The sequence below is a fragment of the Astatotilapia calliptera genome, chromosome 20, assembly GCF_900246225.1.
Source record: "Astatotilapia calliptera chromosome 20, fAstCal1.2, whole genome shotgun sequence".
NCBI classification, from domain to species: domain Eukaryota; kingdom Metazoa; phylum Chordata; class Actinopteri; order Cichliformes; family Cichlidae; genus Astatotilapia; species Astatotilapia calliptera.
The window spans coordinates 12,571,186-12,591,632 of NC_039321.1; the positions used below are offsets into that span (position 1 = coordinate 12,571,186).

Here is a 20,447-nt window from a genome sequence, read left to right on the forward strand (position 1 = left end):
CTTACGTTTAAACAAAACGTGGGAGTGTTGGGCCGCCACAGTGGGGGAGTTTAGGTCCAGGTTAAAGGAGCGAGAGAATCGCTCTTCTGTAACAATGTTGAATGTTTGCTATTGCGTTGATTCACTTGTCTGTACTGAATATTGTTATGTGTTATACTATGTAGTGACTTCTGTTGCCCTCTTGGCAAAGACTTTTATACAAATCGTGTAACTCACTAGTACACCAAAGTGACTACAAAGTCATCATGGAAAGAGCTTTTCTTTCAAATCCTTAGTGTTTGGGGAAAACACAAAGGCTTGACATTGTTAGTTCACTCTGCATGTCTGTGGAGTGAACAAAGTGTATAAGATGCAGATTATGAAACTCTAGCTGTAAGTTCTAGTCTATTTCATGAATACAGTTTTATTTCAGGTCTTTCATTAATATTAATATAATTAACACTACTTGGTCCCAACAGTAACTATGACTTGTGTAATATGTGTAGTAGTGCGATTACTCTCATCAATGTGTTTTAGGATGAGTGGTTTGTTTGTAAAAATGTTTCAGAGTAGTTATTATATTCCCTCATTGTCTTTCATTTTCAGAATTATATCAGGCTAGGAGCTTTATACAAGTCATGTAACGTAGAAGTACCCAGTTATTATGGTTACATACTGATATGTGGTGTCTGAAGTTACAGTGTATTTTTTAAATAGAAGAGGCTGAGGGTTGACAGGTACGGTCAAACATATTCTATGTTTTTATTGGCTCGGATTAATATGTCTTACACCTCCTACTGTAAGATTTCTGTCACCATCTTACAATACTTACAGTACATAACAATCCCATTACAAAAAACAGAGGTGACGACTGGCTGACATCTAAATCGACATCCACGACACAAGCAGGGCTTTGAGTAAAATGCCACTGTACGTCATCACTGTCCACAAAAAATAACAACAAAATTCAACACACATATTTTATTTTTATCAGTGAAATACAATAATCAGGTATTACAGTGGACAGGTTACTGTCCTCCAGCTGTGGGAAGAATGATTTTGTTTGTGTCATAGTAGTTCTCCTCTATGAGAGGGCCACCATCGGCCTCGCGCTGCTGAATCAAATGTTCGGCCTCTCTTCTGGCCCACTGCCGCATGCTGGAACACAAAAATACACCAGATATGGACGGTGAGAAAATCAGAATGAAACCTATAATTAAACAATAATTAACTCAAGTTTAGGTGTAAACATTTCATTATTCCACTTAGACCCTCATGAATTCCAGAAAGAATATTCAATTGTGATGTTTTGTCAACAGGACAACTTTCATCCGTCCATGTTAAATCAGAGTTGATGGGTACATTTTTGGATCTTTTCTTTGCATGGTGTCTTGGATCCTCCCCCACCAACCCATCCAGCTCACCACCGGGCAGTCATCAAGTAAGAGCTCACCCTCTCTCTTTACATGAGTGTCTAGAACACACGCCGCAGATCCAGTGATACAAAAATCAATCAATCAACCTGCGACATAAATGCACAAGTCTCCTGGACAACCTAAGAACACACTCAGATTCAGACATTGTGTTTGTTATGGACAAACTCTGACAACAACAGGAACAAGAACATTTACAATAATGCTGCTCGCACCTTGCTTCAGTAGAGCCACAGTTTAAATTACTGTGTTATTAATGACAATAACTGATTGGAAAAGGGACAATTTCCTTCATGAATTTACAATTACAAACGCTGCTGTCTGCAAGCCTCATGTTATACTTTAAATCCTCTATGTGAGGCAATTCTAAAGAGTTTCGCAAATACTTTCATTCTATTTACATTTTAAAAATATTCCAACTGTAAAATTTAAGTTTCTTAATCTCAAGTCACTCTTTAAAAAAAAATAAAGTGTTATTAACTTGATATTCAGTTAGCGTCTGCTGTGCTCCCAAGTATTGCTTATTAATATATTGATAAGCGTTGGTCTTCCTTGGTCTCTTGTGTTCTGAGGGCCTCTGGATGTCTGGAGCCTGGATCTTCTCCATACCTGCTTCATGCCCTGGAGGACGGGGCTGTGGCCCCCCCACACCCTCTAGCAGTCATTACATGAAGGAACCTTTTGAATAAAAGCTAGCTCATGCTCACAGGTGTACACACGGGTGCTCACACACAAACTACGAGACAAGAACACAGATGATCTAAGCAGTTGTATTTTTAACCCAAAAAAATAAATAAAAAAAATACATGAGAACAAAATACTGAGTGTATGCGGGAGGGTGTGAAAAATAACATTTTCACAAAAAGGATGTAGAAAGTGTTTTCACTCACGCTATTCCTCTGCTGCTTTGTATTACACAAACGCGACAAAGATGATGTGAACTGTTAAAAACAGACGAGCCTCGAGTACGGACGCGCTCAAAGGGGCCAGAATGGAATCAGAAAGATTTCAAAGTCCTTTCATGTAACGTGTCAGTGGCAGCTACGCCTCTAACCACAGTCCTAAGAACACAGCTGATCAGGGAGGGGATTCAAAAACAAAAATAAAATCGGCCCTTCGTGATCGCTCAAACAATTACATTTAATGACAGGAAGTTCATTCAACTGGATGTAGTGTTTTCAGGGGGAGATAAACAGAATCAACATTGTGGGGATTTCTTTACCTGGATGATTAACTATGAATCAAGCCATCATGCAAACATAAGTTTATTTCATTTTGTTTGATTACTGAAAGTTTTCCTTTTTATTCGGGCTGGTACAGTTATTGCTTGGTTAGGACATCTTAGTTTCCTCAGCAGGGCAGCATGTGGGGATTAATTGCTACACTTTAGATACTGAGGGTGGCTCATGTTCAAAGCAGCCACTCATTTTGCCCGAATTGTCGATTTTCTTACGTGAATTCCACCTTCATCTTCCTCACTCTCTTATAGGGACTGCACTTCTTCAAGGCTGATGCTAGCAACAGCCTCCTGTGAAACCCACCACAGTGGCTTGTGCATTGTTCACATTTACACACCACTTCAGAAATTTACCCACATTTGGCCAGCGGCAGGTGCCAATTTCCACCCTGGTGAGAAAATGTAAGCGGCTGGCTTAACCACGGCTCAGAAACGACGGCTCACTTTGCAGCATTCATAGTGTTCTTAATCCCAAGGTACTCTGATGAGGCCAAAATGGGGACAATTTCAAGAACTGGTGACTAGTTTGTAGAGCTGGGCCATACCGTTCACGGTAATACTGGTATAATGTCGGGCAACGATAAGAAAATGACATAGATAAATATTTTTGGTCATATCGCCCTGCTCTACTAGTTTGGAGCGTCCTCTGACCATGACGCTTTACCAAAAATAAAAAAATAAAAACATGAAAAAAAGCCAAAACAAAACACACATTTCTCAGGATAATAACTAAAAGAATGTTGTTTAAAGTGTTTGCAGATCTGAGCAGACACCAGTGGACTTTCCAAGTAGGAACTGGTACAAACTGGTAAAGAATTGCACACCACTATACTGAAATATAATCACACTTAATATATCAGTAACATACAAGTGCATACAAATGAACTTGGATATAAGTCTTGGTGGTGCCGACAATTATTGATCATACCTTTACATTGAAAGGACACCTCGCTGCCTTTAGTCTTTTTCTTGGCCATTACTGGGTCAATGGTTCGATGGGCCACAATCAAATCAGGTGTTAAGCTGATTTTATTTTTACTCTAGTAAAACTGAATTATATCCCAAGTTCAACCTATGCTGAGAGGTCAGGGTCAGCAGGGGTTTTGAAATTGTGTGCTGGGAGCCCGCCGTTGTTGGTGGTATGGTGACAGAGAATCCGTGTACACACATAAAGCACACACGCGTGGTTTTAGAACACCCACATTTATCCAGTTATTTATTGCAATTCAAGTCCAATAAATAGCTTGAAATGGTACAAAGCGGTGAACTGCCAGAGGTTAAAAAAAAGGGGGAAATATCATGTACATTTCAGAATTATACAAAAACGGATTAAAAATGTAATCTGTTCTGCAACAATGGAGCTTGATCAAGCCTTGAAAGCTGGTGCTACTAATTTCTACAGCTGTTCCGACTTTTCTGGATTACTTCCCCCTGTGTCTGCATTAAAGAAGTGTTGCAACACACTGTGGTACCATATGCTCGTCAGCATCAGTTGAACAGTGTTGTAATGCAGAAAGCAGTGTGATGGTACACAAATGGTGAGAAAAAGGTGATTAACAATGGAAGAGAGACAGACCATCATAACACTTATAAATGTCGGTCTGTCCTACAGAGAAACTGAAAAGAAAGTCAAGGTGTCAGTGAGTCCAGTTTCCTTCACCATCCAAAGGCTCAGAAACAAACTGACAGGAAGAGGTCTGCAGACCCAAAGACACGACTCAATCAGAGGACAAGTTAACAGCTGTGTGATAGGCGGCTCACAGGACAACAGCTTCAAGCAGCTTAATAGTGGTCGTAGTATGAAAGTCTCAGTTTCAGCTGTGAAGAGAAGACTTTGAGCTGCAGGTTTGACAGGACGAGTTGCAGCAAGAAAGCCAGACGTCAGAATAAGACAAAGAGGCTTGGCTGGGACATGAAACACCACCATTGGACTACTGAAGAAGAAGGTATTATGGGCTGATGGATCAACATTTGAAATCTTGGGTTCATCACACAGGATCTTTGCGGTGGAGTAGGTGAAGGATGGTTCCACAGTGTGTGGCATCGACTGTCAAACATGGAGGAGGAAGTGTGATGGTCTGGGGCTGTTTGCTGGATCCAGGGTCGGTGACTTGTACAGAGTGAGAGGCTCCCTGAACCAAAACAGCTACAACAGCATTCTGCAGTGCAATACATCCTACAGCAAGATAATGACCCAAAACACAAGTCCAAGCTGTGCCAGAACTATGTTGGGAAAAAAGGAAGATGGGAATATGGGAAGAACTTTCTGGAGAATATTTGATTTCCATTGTAGAAAGAATGCAGCCGGTGTGTTCAGCTGTTATATCAGGTGCTACTTTGATGAGTAAAGGTTTAGAATTTTGGTCTATAAACTGATTCCATGACTTGTTTGGTTTTTTTTTAAACTCCAATTACTTATTTGTAGCATGCTTTCATTTCAGAGTGCAATGAGACATTAAACTGAATAATTTTCAATAAAAGAAAAAAGTTGTGGTGTTCTGAAACTTTTGACGAGTAGTGTATATAATCCTATTTTAACTTAGGACAAGACATCTGACATTTTCACTCTGTCCTTTGACAAAGAACCATAGCTAAGTCTAGCCACCATATAAATGAGCTGATATGAAAAGATAAATTGAGAACTCACCCATGGTCGGGTAAATAGTGGATAAAAGTTCCTCCAATGACGAGAGCAACTGAAATGCCGAAGAAGAAGCCCACTTTCATATTCCACTCGTCCTCCACTGGATCGCTGGAGAAGCCATGGTATTCCGGATTCTGAAAAAAACCCACAAAAGGGGACCAGTTTAAGTATCCAACATGTTTTCAGTCAGTACTGGAAGGATGATACTGGCCTGTCTACACTTTCTGATATGATTTGTATGTTAACAGAACAACTAAAGTTCTTTGTTTTATTCAGGAGAATCTGACTTAAAACCGCCTTATCTGACTACATCTAGACAAGCCAGAGGAAAGTTGAACCTGAGGAATAAACTGAAGAATTTGCAAACGCTTAAATGTCCCACAGACATTTTCCTGCATTATCAGGTGACCTCTTCTGACAGGGAATAGCTTAAAGCAGCTTTTAAAATCAGTCTAATATTATGGACAGTTTTTGATATTTACACATTTGTGAAATATTAATTGTTTTTCTGATAGGCATATTCGTGTTTTATTTTAAATTAATAGCGGCCTTGTAAGATTCAATGGTTCTCACACAAAATACACTGCTTAAAAAAAACAAACAAACAGAAACAAAACGAACACCTGATCGGATCTCACGGGCAGACAAATCATTTCAGAGAACCGACTGAGCCAGAGCAGGCTAGCTGTATGTCTGCGGTAAAAATAGTATTTTTTAATCAATGAATTTTTATTTTTAATCATTGCGATACTATTGTATATTCAGAACTGGTGCGCAATTTAAACTCTCAGCGCACTTGTTGCAAAATAAACCGATCTGACCAATCAGATCGGTTTATTTGGATCTGAAGAACCGCAAAAATCGAGCCTGGTTGGGAAAAAATAAATGCCGTAAATTCGTCCAGTGAAAATACGCGGTCGGCGTGAACGGCTGCATTAATGGGGGTGTCCGAGAATAATTTAAACGCACAGAATTGAACGCGTCCGGTGTGTAAAGCCCTTTACTGTGTAAAAATAACATTAGCATGCTGTCCTCAAATCTGATCGAGCAGAACTCACCTTGACATACGGGCTGACCTCACCGTGACCAGAATGCTGGACCTCGGGGTGGAGCTCCGTCACCGCGGTTGAGCCTGTAGCACTGTTCGCTTTAGACTGGGAGACCAACCGGGCTGGTGGATTATAAAGTAACCGGGGCAAAGTCAGCCCAAACCGCGAAATTCGGGTCAACATTTTGCCACTTGTGAAGGATACTGTTAGCCCGGAACCGGAAACTACGGTTTCAACTCTTCTTCTTCTTTTTTTGTTTACGGTTACCAAAAACCGAAACGCTGCATTACCGCCACCAACTGTGATGGAGTGTGGACCGAAATGACACTCGGAAAAAAATGTCAGGCAACATTTACGTGTGTATACACAGTTCCACACATCACTAACCACCTAGCATATCTGCAAGTTCATTAATCTGCTTTAACTATTTTGTTTGCTAAGATTAAAAGAGCGCTAACACAAACTGGCTGATCCATATCATACCCCTACACGCTCCACAGCTCTCCCTGTTCTCCTCTCAGCTCTTGGTTCTTCTCCAGCTTCTCGTGTTCCTTCTTCCTGACGCTGCTGACATTCAGTACAGCTACATCTGTCACTACAGCCTCGTCCTCTGCTTGTTTTTTTGTTTTTTTAATGTTCTTTGATAAATCCCAAGATTAAAACATTTCTTCAGCTTTGATTTTGTCATGTTTTCAACAGTTTTGCATTCATGTTGCTGGACGCAGATCATCTATTTTTCAGTAAAATGCTGACTGTGTGACACTGAAAGGGGAAGAGAGTTGAAATGTAAAAATAATCATAAATGATGAAAAATAAAGGATGGAAATAACAGACAGTAGCTGCAATGACCATTTTTTATTGTTTTAAAATTCCGTTTTACTTGAGCTGTTTGTAAGTTATAACTTTAATCTTCTCAGCAGTTTGCTGATGGACCGACAAAAACAATTACGAGTAGCCTAAAGACCAGATGTATTACGTTTTTATCAGTCTGTGAGTGCCGACAGGCTACCTTTGAACTATCCATGTTCAAGCATAAAATAAGTATTAAAGGTTTATGATCCTGCAAATCTGTCATTGTCATAGGGTCCATGTACATGTTTTCAACCACTGCAAATGTGCTCCTGTATAGTCCTCCACTTGATTTCACTTCAACTCTTTTGTAAGTTACAACTTTGCTCATGTCTACAATTGGCTACAACAACAGGAAGTGAAGCCCACAGACGCGGTGGGCTGATTATTTTGCACACTCCCTCCACTGACAACACTCTCTGCAGGTAGACAGCCAATCGTAATAGCCGACAAGCTACCCCTGCTCAAACATAACATGAGCAATATAAATGATGCTGTTGCCAAAATAATTCACACACCCATCCAAATCATTGAATTCAGGTTTTCCAATCACTTCATTGGCCACAGGTGTATAAAAGCAAGGACCTAAGTCTGCAGACTGCTCCTTGTGACAGAGCAGTACCCTGTTACACGGGATGCCACCTGTGTAACAATTCCAGATCTTAAATTTCCTCATTAAAAACTCCTTAGTCAACTGATACAGGTAATATAACAGTGAAGCAACTGGGAATGACAGCAACACGGAGCTTTTCTGTAGAGTAAATGGATACACACCTGCAAACTTCGCCTGGCCTTCAGATTAGCTCAGCACATACAGAGCTTTATGGAATGGATTTCCATGGCTGAGCAGCTGCATCCAAACCTTAATGCAAACTGTCAGATGCACCTTTGTTCCAGTCAAAGGAACTCTTAATGCGTCAGTATACCAAGGCATTTTGGACAATTTCATGCTCTCACCTTTGTAGGAACAGTTTGGAGATGGCCCCTCCTGTGCCAACATGACTGTGCATCAATGTACAAATCAAAGTCAAAGACATATATGAGGGAGTTTGTTCTGGCTAGTCAAGCTCTTCCACGCCAGAGTCCTGGCCTCAACTCGACAGAACACCTTTGGGATGAATAGGCCAGGCCTTCTGGTCCAACGTCAGTGTCCGATTTCATAAATGTGCTTTCGGAAGAATGGTCAGAATTGACATAATTAAACTCTTAAACGTTGTAGAAAGCCTTCCAAGAAGAGCTGATGCTGTTACAGCTGCAACGGATGTGCTGACATCGAATTCAACCCTACTGTGTCTACAACTCAACTTTGTCATCAGATGGTGGGTGTGAAGCAGAATTTATAATCAGGCGTGAACCTCATGTGTGCATCAGTTAGACTAACTTCTTAAAATGCTTAATTGCTTTAAATGAATTAACAAAGAAGTACTAGATCCACCCAAGTAAAATTAAAATTGAGGCAGTTTTGAGAACAGGATTGTATTTCAAATTCTACACTTGGACTTTTGTAGCCTTCATGAATCAGTTCAAAACAATCATCCTCCATGCAATCAGCTGCACTGAATATTTATTTGTGTCCAATATACAATCAGTAACATTGTGTTTTAACTTTTGTTTACATAGATAACTTGAGATAAATCTTTTTAAATAAATGTACATATTGCTAGCTCACAGTCCAGTGAGTACAGTTACTTCAGATTGGTTTATTTTGATATTAAATACTGACATACAAAAGGAGGCAAAACAGAACCCCAGAATCAGAACCATACGAGCTTCTCCAACGATATCAGTCACTTCAAATTCTGTTTAAACAGAAACAGTCCTCAGAAGGTAATTCTCAAATAAGCGTTACTTTTGCATGAGTACTGTGTTTGCAGAATACCTATCCCTTAAAAAGTAAGAATAGGTAAGGTAAACCATGCTAAGAAGAAGAATGTTTTAAGATCTACTCCCAAAATTTGTAGTTGTGCCTTCATATCCCTAACAGATGGCACACAACTGAGCTGAGGTCTGGAACGTCGAGCATGTGGTCTAAGGATGGATTCATGTGACCGGGGCCAAAACCCATCCAGAGTAAGCATTTCTCCAGCTGCCCAGCTTATTGACAGTGTCATGGCCTAAAACATAAATATGTATTTTGCTTCCCTTCACCTATGTTGAGCTGGTAAAAAATAAGACCAGAATATCATCACCACCTTTTATAACCACAGCATGAGCATAACTGCTTTGACACAAACAATAACAGAAAATGATGAATGTAAGCTTTGTTAAAGTGGAGTTTATATCAGAGCTAGCACAATGCAAGCTTTGATTTCACAGGCACATATCTAATGTGATCAATAAATCTGTGAATCAACTCAAAAAAAACCAAAACAACAAAATAGGGCCAATCCTCCTGGGCGTGTCCTGACAGCTTTCAGCTGCTTTTTGATTGATTGCTGTTAGTCGCGTTCACTCTGTGAGATCTTAGTTTCCCTCCAAAAAGGACAAAAGAAGATGCGAGCTGTACATTCATAAAACACTGTCTTTGGAAAAGAGCAATGAGCAAAGTGCTAAAATTAAACATTACTCAATAAACACATTTACAGTGTGCAGTACTTACTTTACTACTGATGTAGTTTTAATTTGTGACCCCAGCACAAGGTCTCTTAATAAAAAGGCATTTGTACAAAGTAGACTGAAACCACACTGATGTTCACAGCATGGCAGCCAGTTTTTGTCCTGGGCTAACATGTTTTAAAGAGACGTCACAGCTGTTTGTTTTAACAGCGGCTTAGCAGAGGTTGGATCAGAGACAGCGGCCCCATCTCAGTTTCAACATCAGAACCTACGCCTTCATACTGTCTGCTCCAGTATAGGGTAGGTTGTGGTTATGGTGAGCTAGTCTTACAACTCCAAGATGAATTAGAAAGAACTAGAAATTGACTGGAAAACGTCTAAAGAGCAGAGACTGGACCATACGCAGCAGCTATATGTTTGTAATAAGTAAACCAGTTCATCTGGACCATAGCTACTCTATGAGGAACTACTGGCCAATAAGTATGCAGCTATGGTCGTGTTATGTGTCAAATATTGCCAAGTATGTTTTCAATTCAATATTATTTGTATGGCACCAGTTCACAACTAGTTGCCTCAAGTGAGTGTTTTAGAGGACAACCTACTTTCAACAGGAAGCAATTTCAGGCAGAAATGAGTCCTGGATGGTGTACCATGTGCTCCCGAGCACAGTGAATGTCACTGCAAATGCCTTTCTGCATGTTTGCTTTGAAGATACAAAGAAATGAAACAACATGCCAACTAAATAGTCAGCGAGTGGCTCCTTGTTCACACACACACTTATTTAAAATATCCAAACTAAAAGAATTTAGATTATCGGATTAAATTATTGGGGTCACAGGGTCACATCCCTATCGAGCATGTTATTTTATGAGTAACAAGTCACACTTGAGGTTGTTTTTTTTTAAAAACAATAAACAAGCAAACAAACAAACAAACAAAAAACAAAACAAAACATACAAATTCTGCAATTATTCAGTGGTTCGTGCACTCGGGATGAGTGAAAGCAAAGACTTGACTCATGAGTTCAAGAAACCACCATCCCATTATGTTTTTAAATAATTGAACTCCCGTGTTTTAATTAACATACTTCCATGGCTTCCTGGAGAGGAAATCAGATTGTAAACAAACATGATAAAAGTGGCAACACGGCTTAAATGCACCAAGTGTATGATTCAGACAGGCTCAGGGTCAAATATCAGATCCCCAAATTACTGAGCTTCAAGAATCAGCAACCCCAATGGAAAAAAGGCTTCTTAGGTTCTTTATCCCGACTTCCAGAGAACAAGCAAGAAAAATGAAAAATATTACACTGACCTTAAGGAATATATGTATTTAATTAGAGACAGAATTGAAAGAGCTGAATCCACTAAGCAGTCCGGAAAAGGAGGCCAGTGATGTACAACAGAATCAGGAACTGGTGGAAAAGGAATTTTGAGCTATCAGAGAAGGAATGGTGTTTGCCAAATTATAGGTTGAGTTTGGAGATGACAACTGTGGAGATGCTAAAGGGCTGTAAATGGGCTTAGCAGAGATGGCTGAAGAAGGGGAGTGCTGAGTAGCAGTAGCTGTTGTTGGAGAGTCTGAGCTAACCTCATCCCCTTCTTCTGAGTCCCACACCTCACTTTGCAAGTACTCTGCAAACAGGGCCTTGGCTCTTTGCAGCACTCTGCTCAGGTTGTGGCGTCGCACAAGGCGATCAAAGTGCATGGCTAGCTCATTGTAATCCAAACTGTTCTTGATGATATGGTCTCTGTGCTCCAACAGGATGGACAAGCACAGGAACAGCATGAACGGGTTGCCTTTACCAAACTCTTGAGGAGGTGGCAAGGAGCACGGCTTGATGCCAGTGGTCTCGGCTTTTAGAGAACTGGGCGTATTAGCAGCGCTGCTGGGGGATTTGTTGCCAGGTGAGAGGAGACTGTTTGAGTACAACCTGGAACCAGACAAAGATGTTCCTCTTCCAAAGGACAAAATGGGTGAAGACAGCAGGGATCTGTTTTGAGCAGTAGAAAGAGAGCTGACGGATGTCCGTGCAGTGGGGGTTGTGGGTGAACTGATGCGTGTACTGCTGGGCAACTGAGTAGAAGAAGCTGACACGTTTAGGCCAGCTCTTGGTAAGGCCTCACTTTCGTTGCTCACGTATGGTGATGTGGACTTTGGAGGAGAGTCTGGAGAAACACCAGGCCAACTCGATGGTGACACTGAAGACATGGGAGAGACAGAGGAGCCAGTTTTCCAGACGGGTTGGCTGCTTGGGAAAAGAGGTGGAGAAACATCATTATCAAAATTTTTAAACAGTGGTGTTTGCTCTCCCGTGTCCTCCTCAGTGTCAGTTGTGGATTGGCGCCTCGGGATGCTCGTTATCGACTCTGAAACCACTGCACCCTGTTGACATGGAGGATGCTGTTCAACCTCCTCCATATCAAAGCTGTCTTCATTTCGGGCAGTATAATATTTAAACTCCCCAAAACTAGTCTGCCTCTCGAAGGGAGCACCTTTCAAATCTGTCTTTGCCATGGTTACCTGAGGGATATCACACTCGTCACCCACATTTGCTTTGTCCGAGCTCACGCTTTGCCTGTCCATTTCATCAGCGATGGCATTTATGTTCATGTCTGCTTCTTCTCTTGAAGGTCGCAGCATGTGCCGTCGACGCTGCTTCTCTTTTTGTTCCTTATCTTGAAAGTAGTCCTCAACCGTCTTGTCCTCAAAGTTGCTGAACATTGTTTCGTCGGCTTCCAGAGGTGGCCCCAGAAGCTCCACTTCAGTTTCAGGAGGATCTGGGGGCAGAGAGCTCCAAGTAACTTCCAGCATCCTTAGAGCATCATCAAACGCAAACTCTCGTTTAAGCTCCAGAAGAAGCCAACGGTAGCAGAAGAAGAGGTCGTCAGCTCCTCGGGACACTAGGTAAGAGTAGAATTCAGGATCGGAGTACTGCAGGAGGAGCTTCAGATGCTGGAACTTAACAGACATGAGCTGCCCGTCTGGCCGGAAGTTTCCTTCTAAGCGTTTCATGATGCCACAAAAGCAAATGAAGGCGTGTGCCTCGTTGTCCATTACTGCAAGTATTGGGGAGGCAATGTCACTCATGCCTTGACAGTAAGAGATCTGGAAAAACAACACAATGGCAAAACGTTACAAAAGATGACAGTTTGCACAAAGAACACATTTCTATATCACGTTATATGTCATGTCACAATCATCAAATGTATCATTTAAGACTGTGGTCTTTCTTCCTTAAAACAGCCGACATTAAAATACTTTTAAAGGAATCAAAACTGGATTGCTTTGAGCAAACCATTAGAAAAGCTAAAGTCATGCAACTCAGTCTTTTCTTAAAGAAAAATATCAGCCTTGTTATTTTGTCTTGGTTTGTTCCTTTTCTTCTCATACGTGCCGTCACTATCAGACAGTAATCTCTGTAACGGGCAGAAAATTGTGATTTTCCTTTGATGAAAAACTTCTCTGAGGCATTGTAGGAGATGGAGTTATTTAGTTAATGAACTTTAACAGTGACAAAATAGGTTTTAGATGAAAAACAGCAAAGGTAAGACAAAATTCATGCTACTATTTTTCAAACTCGAAGCGTGGTCTGGTTTTCTTTTGCTGCTGGTTCACTGAATTTTGGTCGGAGCGTGATGAAACTTGCAGTTTTGGAATCTGCGAGATGCCGGCTTTCAATGTTACATACTTGTCTGCGACTCTGCAAACAGGGAATCCGTGCTTTGTGTTTATGTCATTTGTGTTTACATGCTCTTCTATTTGTTTGTTGAGCTTTTAGCCAAGATTCTGGCGTTTCTGTGGATACAGAGGGTTAAGAGATTCAGACTGCAGGAGAAGATTTGCGTTCCAGATAATGCGCCAATACAAACCTGTGGATGAGTGATGGCAAATGTGGTGAGTAGATCTGTGAGGGCAGTCAAATGGGGACTATCCTCAGAGCCTGCATAGTATGGATGAGCTCGATCCGTCCTCAGGACGTCTTTGAGAACATTTCCACGGATAAATTCAAGGTCCTCATGACTAACCCGGGTTGTCCACTCTCTCTTTAGCTGGTCATACTCTCTCGTCTTCCTCTTCATGTAGTCCATTCTCTCCTGTCCGCTAAGTCCATCTGGATAGACATTCAGGAGGTAACGCCAAACCACCTAACCCAACAGAGGACAACAGAGGAGTTAATCCTTGAGAAATGTAAGTCATAAAATACAAATTCTATAATTGCACATATATGTTCTTAATTGTCCTTCAAGTTCCATCTTTTCATCCAAAAATCGCAAATGACTGAACGTATCAGTTCAAATCTGGTTGCAAGCTGGCTGACTGTTAAAACTCTCAGCCAAGAGGGAGAGCTAGGATAGCAGGATAGCTAGAATTAGCACGAGAATTTGTTCAGTTTAAATAATAACCAGAAATAATAACCAGATTATTTTGTTTAGAGCGTACAAGGTGCTCATATACAATATTAATCAAACACAGGTGCTAAACCTTCCGCAGCGACGGCTCCACACCCCCATGGTAGATTCGCAGTCTGAGTTCCTCAGGCCGGGTCAACTGTCCCTGTCCGTTAAGGTAACTGTGAAACTCAGCGTCACTTAGAGGGGGCTTGAAAGGCTTGATCTCCTCCCCATAAGACCAGCTGAAGGCCTGCTGGACCTTCGACAGGGTCCGGCCCACCTAAACAGAATAGAAACAGGTGCATCAGCAAAAACGTGGCTCAGAGAGTGTGGTTAGGTTAAACAGAGTGAGGAAAGGTAAAGGAACCTGGGAAAGTAGAGACTGGGTGAAGGGAAGAGCTGCAGATGCCAAGGATCTAGTCTTCTCTGTGAGAAGCTGCTCAGAGCCAATCACGTCTTTGGGGCTTATGATGTCCCAGTCTTCCAAAACAGGGCCTGCAGTGAAATAATGACAAGCAGATTTAACAGCAACAGTGTTTTAGTCCTTCCTGTGTCACGTTTTGATGCCTGGTTTCAATCTGAAAGAGGTATTCTTTGTTGTAATCATTTCTCTTCTGCAAACAGACTTTTAAAAGTTTGGATGTGATGGGTAACAAAATGTTCTACCACAGACTGTAGTTTTGATCTTTAAAATTTATATTATTTACATCATAAATTAGAAATCTATAACATTTTTGCTTTCAGTCTTGATTTAAGTTGCTGGTGTTCTTACTGTCCTCAGAAGGTTTTATATCCATCTTGAGCTGCAGAAATGGTCTGGCTGCACTGACAAACGCAACATCCAAATCCCAGTCAGAGACCAGAGACATATACATTTCAGCCCCGCTGCGATCGCGAGACAGGTAACCAACGCTGAAATTTCTCTTCCTAATTCAAGAAAGATATTTAAACAATGTTAGATAAATTCTTTGGGCACTTCTCTGTTTATAAGTCTGTTTGGCCATTCTGACTATTCTTACCCATTCAAATCAAAGGCTCTGATAAGTATGTGCTGCAAAACCTCCAGCGATGTTATCTGGGGATCAACAGCAAAGGAGCGAAACTCCACAGGAAGTGCCCCATCACATTTCTGGGAAAAAATAAATAAATAAATAAAAATCATATTACAATCTCATCACTGACAAACAAGTAAACATACAAACATTCTTGGTGTGGTTAAACCATGGTAGGAGAATAAGAGATACAAACCAAGTCAATGGGATACTATACCACCCTATAATAAAATAAAAAACAATGCATTGTTACTAGACCATAACTGTAAAATAATTATAAAACAAAATACATAATAATTCGTCTATTTGAATGTAAAGCATACAAAACACATAAAATTAATGGAATAATGCTCCACATCATCCTCTGTTGTTGGGGGGTGGGGGGTTGCCTAGGGGGTGCTACAGTCTCTCAGGGCAAATTTGTCCTGGATGAGGGGCCAGACAAAGCACGATTAAGTCGACCCCTATGAAAAGAATAGAAATCAAGGGACTGTTTATTCTATCTGCAAAAGGGTTACTGGGGTCTCACCCTGAAACCAGGCCTGGAGAGGGAGCTCAAAGGTGAGCGTCTGGGGGGTCGGGCCTTATGCCATCTGTGCTGGCAGGCACAGCCCAAAGAAGCGTCATGGGACCACACTCATGGAATGTAACCTCTGTGGTGAATAAGAAGCCTGAGGTTAACAGATACATAAAGCTACAGTAGCCTCACTTCAATGCACAGCTTGGGGCTGGACTCTGTTCCGGTCTCAGTGACAGGTGGTAGGCAGGTATGGGTATTCTTGTATTCTCTCACCTTGCTGCCAGTATGCTGGGGTTTTTGCTGGTGGATGAGATGATTGCTTCCCTGCACCTTTGGGTCGGGGAATGGGTCCTGACTGTCATCTGTGCTTATGCACCAATGGACAGTTCAGACTAGCCAGCCTTCTTGGGGTCACTGAGTGGGATGCTTTAGGGTGATCCATCTAGTGTTTCTGTCATTCTACTGGAAAACTTCAACGCTCACATGGGAAAAACAGTGTTTGCAGATGATGTGGCCTTGGTGGTTGCCTCCAACTTGCACTAAAGCAGTTCGGAGCCAAGTGTAAAGCAGCGGGAATGAGAACAAGCACCTCCAAATCTGAGGTTGTGGTCCTCAGCTGGAAAAGAAGCACGACCAGTTGAGGTGGTTTGGGTATCTGATTAGGATGCCTCCTCGGCGCCTTCTGGGTGAGGTGTTCTGGGCACGGCCCACCAGACGGAGGCACCGAGGCAAACCCAAGACATGCTGGAGAGATTACATCAATCTCCTTACCATGTGTGGAGGGTTTCAACCCAAATCCACCACCTTGAGACTGTACACTAAGCGGAAGGAAGGAGGCAGAGGGCAAGTGAGTGTCTGAACCACCGTCCAGGATGAGACAACAAACATCCATGAGTACATCAGGAAGTTGGCCACAACTGACTGTGTGCTTAGTGAACAGCTCAGGCAGCAGAAACCTAAGAAAGAAGTGGAGCAAGAAGAACCATCATGAAGGAAAGGCCCCTGTATGTACCACCGGCAGATAGACGAAGTGGCTGGAAATCCTACCAGTGGCTGGACAAAGCTGGAGTGACAGCACATAGACACTAATCATGGCAGCACAGGAACAAGAACTGAGCACATAGAGGCTGGGGTCTGTCACACCAGACAAGACCCCAGGTGCAGGCTGTGTAAAGATGCCCCTGAGACAATCCAGCACATAACAGCAGGGTGTAAGATGCTAGCAGGCAGGGCATACATGGAACGCCATAACCAAGTGGCCGGCATAGTGTACAGGAACATCTGTATGTCCTGGACGTCACGAGGTCAAAATTGGATACGCCCCCTAGGGTGGTTGAGCATGACCGAGTTAAGATTCTGTGGGACTTTCAGATACAGGCGGATAAACTGGTGATGGCTGACCAACCGGATACAGTAGTGGTGTCCAGCAGAGCGCAGTACTAGGAACAGCAAAGATACCGTGCAGGACCCTTGAGCTCCCAAGACTCTGGTAGAGGACTCGAGCTTGAAGGATGAAGGGATTTTTTTTCTGGTTTTTATCTCAATCAACATTATTATTTGGTTCAATATTTGAATACATTTTGTTCAAATGTGCATTCGAATATTAAACCTTTTTGATATCTGATAATGTGATAGAAATAATGTGTAGAAACTAGCTTTTTAGTTTCTACACATTCTACCCTACTTTTATTTATGCAACTATAACAGTATTATGAATTTCTTTTGTGTCACAAAAAGGCCATTAATTTAACAGTATAATTAAATGATGCAGGGTATACAGTGTACATTTCTTTCCTCTGCATGAAGTTTGTCATATTATGACCTTTAAACTTTGAAGTATTGTGCAACATACAGCAAAAAGGTTCGTAACATTATAAGCTGTTATGTCTTTGATGCAGATAACAATTGACACAACAAAAATGCTGGTGCACCTGTCCTGCCACGGCATCCCCGGCAGACTTCCCACTGGGCTCTCCAAATCACGGACAAAGAGTTTCCCTCATTCTTGATTTTTAGTTCACAAACACTTCTTCTAATGACCAGCTACTCCTGAAATTTTGGAGTTTTAGCTCTTTATGCAGTGAAGGTACAGGAGGATAAAAATGATTATCGGGCAAAAGGTCGTCGGTTTGTTAAAATAATCTCATAAAGTGAGAACAATAAATGTATCATTTTCTGTTTGTAACGACAGTCATCTTTCAGTTTTGCACTAAAGTAAACATCGCTACTTCCACGTCTCGCTGTTTGTAATGGAGGCGGAGTCAACCGGACGTGCTCCCGACGCAGGGGAAACAACACCGCCGGGGATACCTACAGGCACAATACGCACACATTTTCTGGGCAGGCAAGTGACGTCAGCTCACCTCTGTGACAGCCCGATGTTTGCATTGGATATTGTCAACGTGTTATGACCGATAACCGTGTCAGGTGTACATTACAGGTTTACTCAGTGTAAACTGACAGGGACAATGACTGATCGGCATCGAGAAAAAGCAATTCTACCGAAAACCCCCAAATAAATAGAAGAGGCCCCCTCTGTTATGGCACACTGCTAAACATCCAGTTTACGGAGTGCATATTTTCGATGTTTAACATTAACGCGGGAGCGTGTCTGTCTAAACAGCCAATTTAACCTATGCGATAATATGATTGCTCGCTGTTAGCAGTCTTTGGCAGCCTATGTGGAAGTCAAAGAAACCATCATCCTCCCACCTTGACTTTGACACGAACAACACCCCTCTCCTCCTCGCCTTCCATCGTAAAGACTCCGTTTCGGAAAAGGATGGTTCGACCGAGCTTTGTCTGCTGTTTGTTTGCTTTTCTATCCTGACATGATGGAAGTGGCTCCAGCCGAGTTCCTATGCTTGACGATATTCTGCTGATTCTTTTTCTTCTTCTTTGTATTCATTGGCTGTTGACAAACAACGAATTGGTGCATTACCGCCACCAACTGGTATGGAGTCTTCTTCTTCTTCTTTGTGTTTAACGGCGGTTGGCAACCAACGTAAAGGAGCATTACCGCCTCCTACTGTTCCGGAGTATGGGTCAGACAGTGAGTTTACAATTTGTATCAAAACAAAAACAAAAACAAAAAAACCCTACACTCTTTCATAAACACCTATATCCTTCAGAAACCCCACCAGTTCCCTCACCTGTGCCCTACTACCCTCCAACACACTCTTTAGATTAAATTCCCCAATTCCTCGCTCCGTCAACCTATTCTGCAGAACTGTCCTCTCCACATCATAACCCTTGCACCGCAGTATTACATGCTCTACTGTCTCCACCTCCTCCTGGCACACTCCACAAAGCCCCGTCTCATGTTCTCCTATCATCTGTAGTGTTTTATTTAATGCACAATGTCCCAGTCTAAGCCTGGTAATGACCACCTCATCTCTCCTATTACCCCTATACAACCTACTCTCTGCCACCTCCTTCTTAAGATGATACAATTGTCTGCCCTTACTTCCCGAGTCCCACCGCGTCTGCCACTCCTTAACAACCTGCCTCCAAACAATAGCTTTTGCTTCAGATCCACTGCTTGTAATTGCCATCTCAGTCCTATTTTTAGTCAACGCTCTTTTTTTCCAACCTATCCACCTTTTCATTTCCACTGATCCCTACATGAGCTGGCACCCAAAGAAAGTGAATATTGCCACCACAACACCTTATCCTTCTTATAGTCTCCAGAATAGCATACAGCATGCCCTGCCTTGTCTTCGAACAAAATGATTGTAGACTTGAAAGAACAGCTGCCGAGTCAGAGCACACTACCACCTGCCTGATTTTTGAACACTCAAAACTGGTATGGAGTATGCACCGGAATATCATATAAATGCATTTGTCTAAGATAATAAAATATTGCTGATAACTTTTACTTCCTGAGTTATTTCTAAGTAAACCGATGTGGGGGGTTTCATGGCCAGAGAGGAACTTAGGGAGAGTAATGAAGTACACAGCGTGTGAAAAACGGTCAGTTGTGAGAACGACAGTGTTACCTGCAGATGGAGGCAGTCAGGTAGCAAAATCCAGTGCAATATGGGAGCAGTGGCACTTCCAGGTATGATGCAGCAGACCAACTGGGAGAGTGGGAGAAGTTTTGTTTTGAAGACAGGTGGCAGACAGCCACTCAGACGTCTCTGAGACTTTTGTTTGTCTAAGGATTCACATTATGGGTAAATGTTGCTACAATGTTGTCTGTATATGACAACATTGTAGCAACTTGAACTTTGGCTGGATGACAGGTGAATTTTGACATGCGTGGCCAATGTATATTCTAAGACTGGACAACTGAAGCAACATAAAAGACATAGAGAAGCCGAGGCAGCGCTGAAGATGTTTTCAAGTGGTTAGCTCTGGCCAGTCCAGAACTGCTTGGACCTTAGCTGGGTTGGCTCTGATTTGACTCTTCTCAGAGCTGTAGCCAAGGATGGAAACATTGTCAGCATGAAATTGACACATGCTACCTTTACGCATCTAACTTGTTTTCTAGGAACTGCTGGAGGACTCAACAAAGATGGGACTGAATAACACTGAAGAAGATGCTCAGTGTTATTCAGAAACACTGCTTTCAGCTCAGTTTCATTTTTATTTATACAGCACCAAATCACAACAACAGTCGCCAAAAGGTGCTTTGTATTGTAAGGTAGACCCTACAGTAATACAACAGAGAACCCAACAATCATATGACTTCCTGTTAGCAACTGCTTTGGTGACAGTCATCTGGAATATTTT

At 42.0% G+C, this 20,447-nt stretch overlaps 2 protein-coding genes across 2 annotated transcripts; both read right to left on the bottom strand.

Moving 5' to 3' along the window:
* Nucleotides 1-717: 717 nt before the first annotated feature.
* Nucleotides 718-6,603, bottom strand: ndufb11 (NADH:ubiquinone oxidoreductase subunit B11). The gene is made up of 3 exons (XM_026154893.1): nucleotides 6,352-6,603; nucleotides 5,297-5,427; nucleotides 718-1,137 (listed from the first exon to the last, which is right to left on the bottom strand). The coding sequence occupies exons 1-3, from the start codon at nucleotides 6,523-6,525 to the stop codon at nucleotides 1,008-1,010; spliced, it is 435 nt and encodes a 144-aa protein (XP_026010678.1). The 5' UTR covers nucleotides 6,526-6,603; the 3' UTR covers nucleotides 718-1,007.
* A 2,848-nt stretch (nucleotides 6,604-9,451) lies between these two features.
* Nucleotides 9,452-18,751, bottom strand: tbc1d25 (TBC1 domain family, member 25). Its single transcript, XM_026153737.1, has 7 exons — nucleotides 18,426-18,751; nucleotides 15,161-15,270; nucleotides 14,914-15,068; nucleotides 14,509-14,636; nucleotides 14,233-14,421; nucleotides 13,620-13,895; nucleotides 9,452-12,855 (listed from the first exon to the last, which is right to left on the bottom strand). Exons 1-7 carry the CDS (start codon nucleotides 18,468-18,470, stop codon nucleotides 11,155-11,157), a joined length of 2,604 nt encoding a protein of 867 aa, XP_026009522.1. The 5' UTR covers nucleotides 18,471-18,751; the 3' UTR covers nucleotides 9,452-11,154.
* Nucleotides 18,752-20,447: the final 1,696 nt, after the last annotated feature.

What these genes read in the sequence shown, in the direction of transcription:
- ndufb11 (XM_026154893.1), bottom strand. Translation starts at nt 6,525, where the DNA reads ATGTTGACCCGAATTTCGCGGTTTGGGCTGACTTTGCCCCGGTTACTT. An exon ending in AGGTCAGCCCGTATGTCAAG is followed by an intron (nt 5,428 to 6,351) that starts GTGAGTTCTGCT and finishes GGTTTTTTTCAG; the next exon opens with AATCCGGAATACCATGGCTT. An exon ending in CACTATTTACCCGACCATGG is followed by an intron (nt 1,138 to 5,296) that starts GTGAGTTCTCAA and finishes TTTGTGTTCCAG; the next exon opens with CATGCGGCAGTGGGCCAGAA.
- tbc1d25 (XM_026153737.1), bottom strand. Translation starts at nt 18,470, where the DNA reads ATGGAAGGCGAGGAGGAGAGGGGTGTTGTTCGTGTCAAAGTCAAG. An exon ending in TGGAGCCGTCGCTGCGGAAG is followed by an intron (nt 13,896 to 14,232) that starts GTTTAGCACCTG and finishes CTGTTGGGTTAG; the next exon opens with GTGGTTTGGCGTTACCTCCT. An exon ending in TTGCCATCACTCATCCACAG is followed by an intron (nt 12,856 to 13,619) that starts GTTTGTATTGGC and finishes TTGTTTTTCCAG; the next exon opens with ATCTCTTACTGTCAAGGCAT.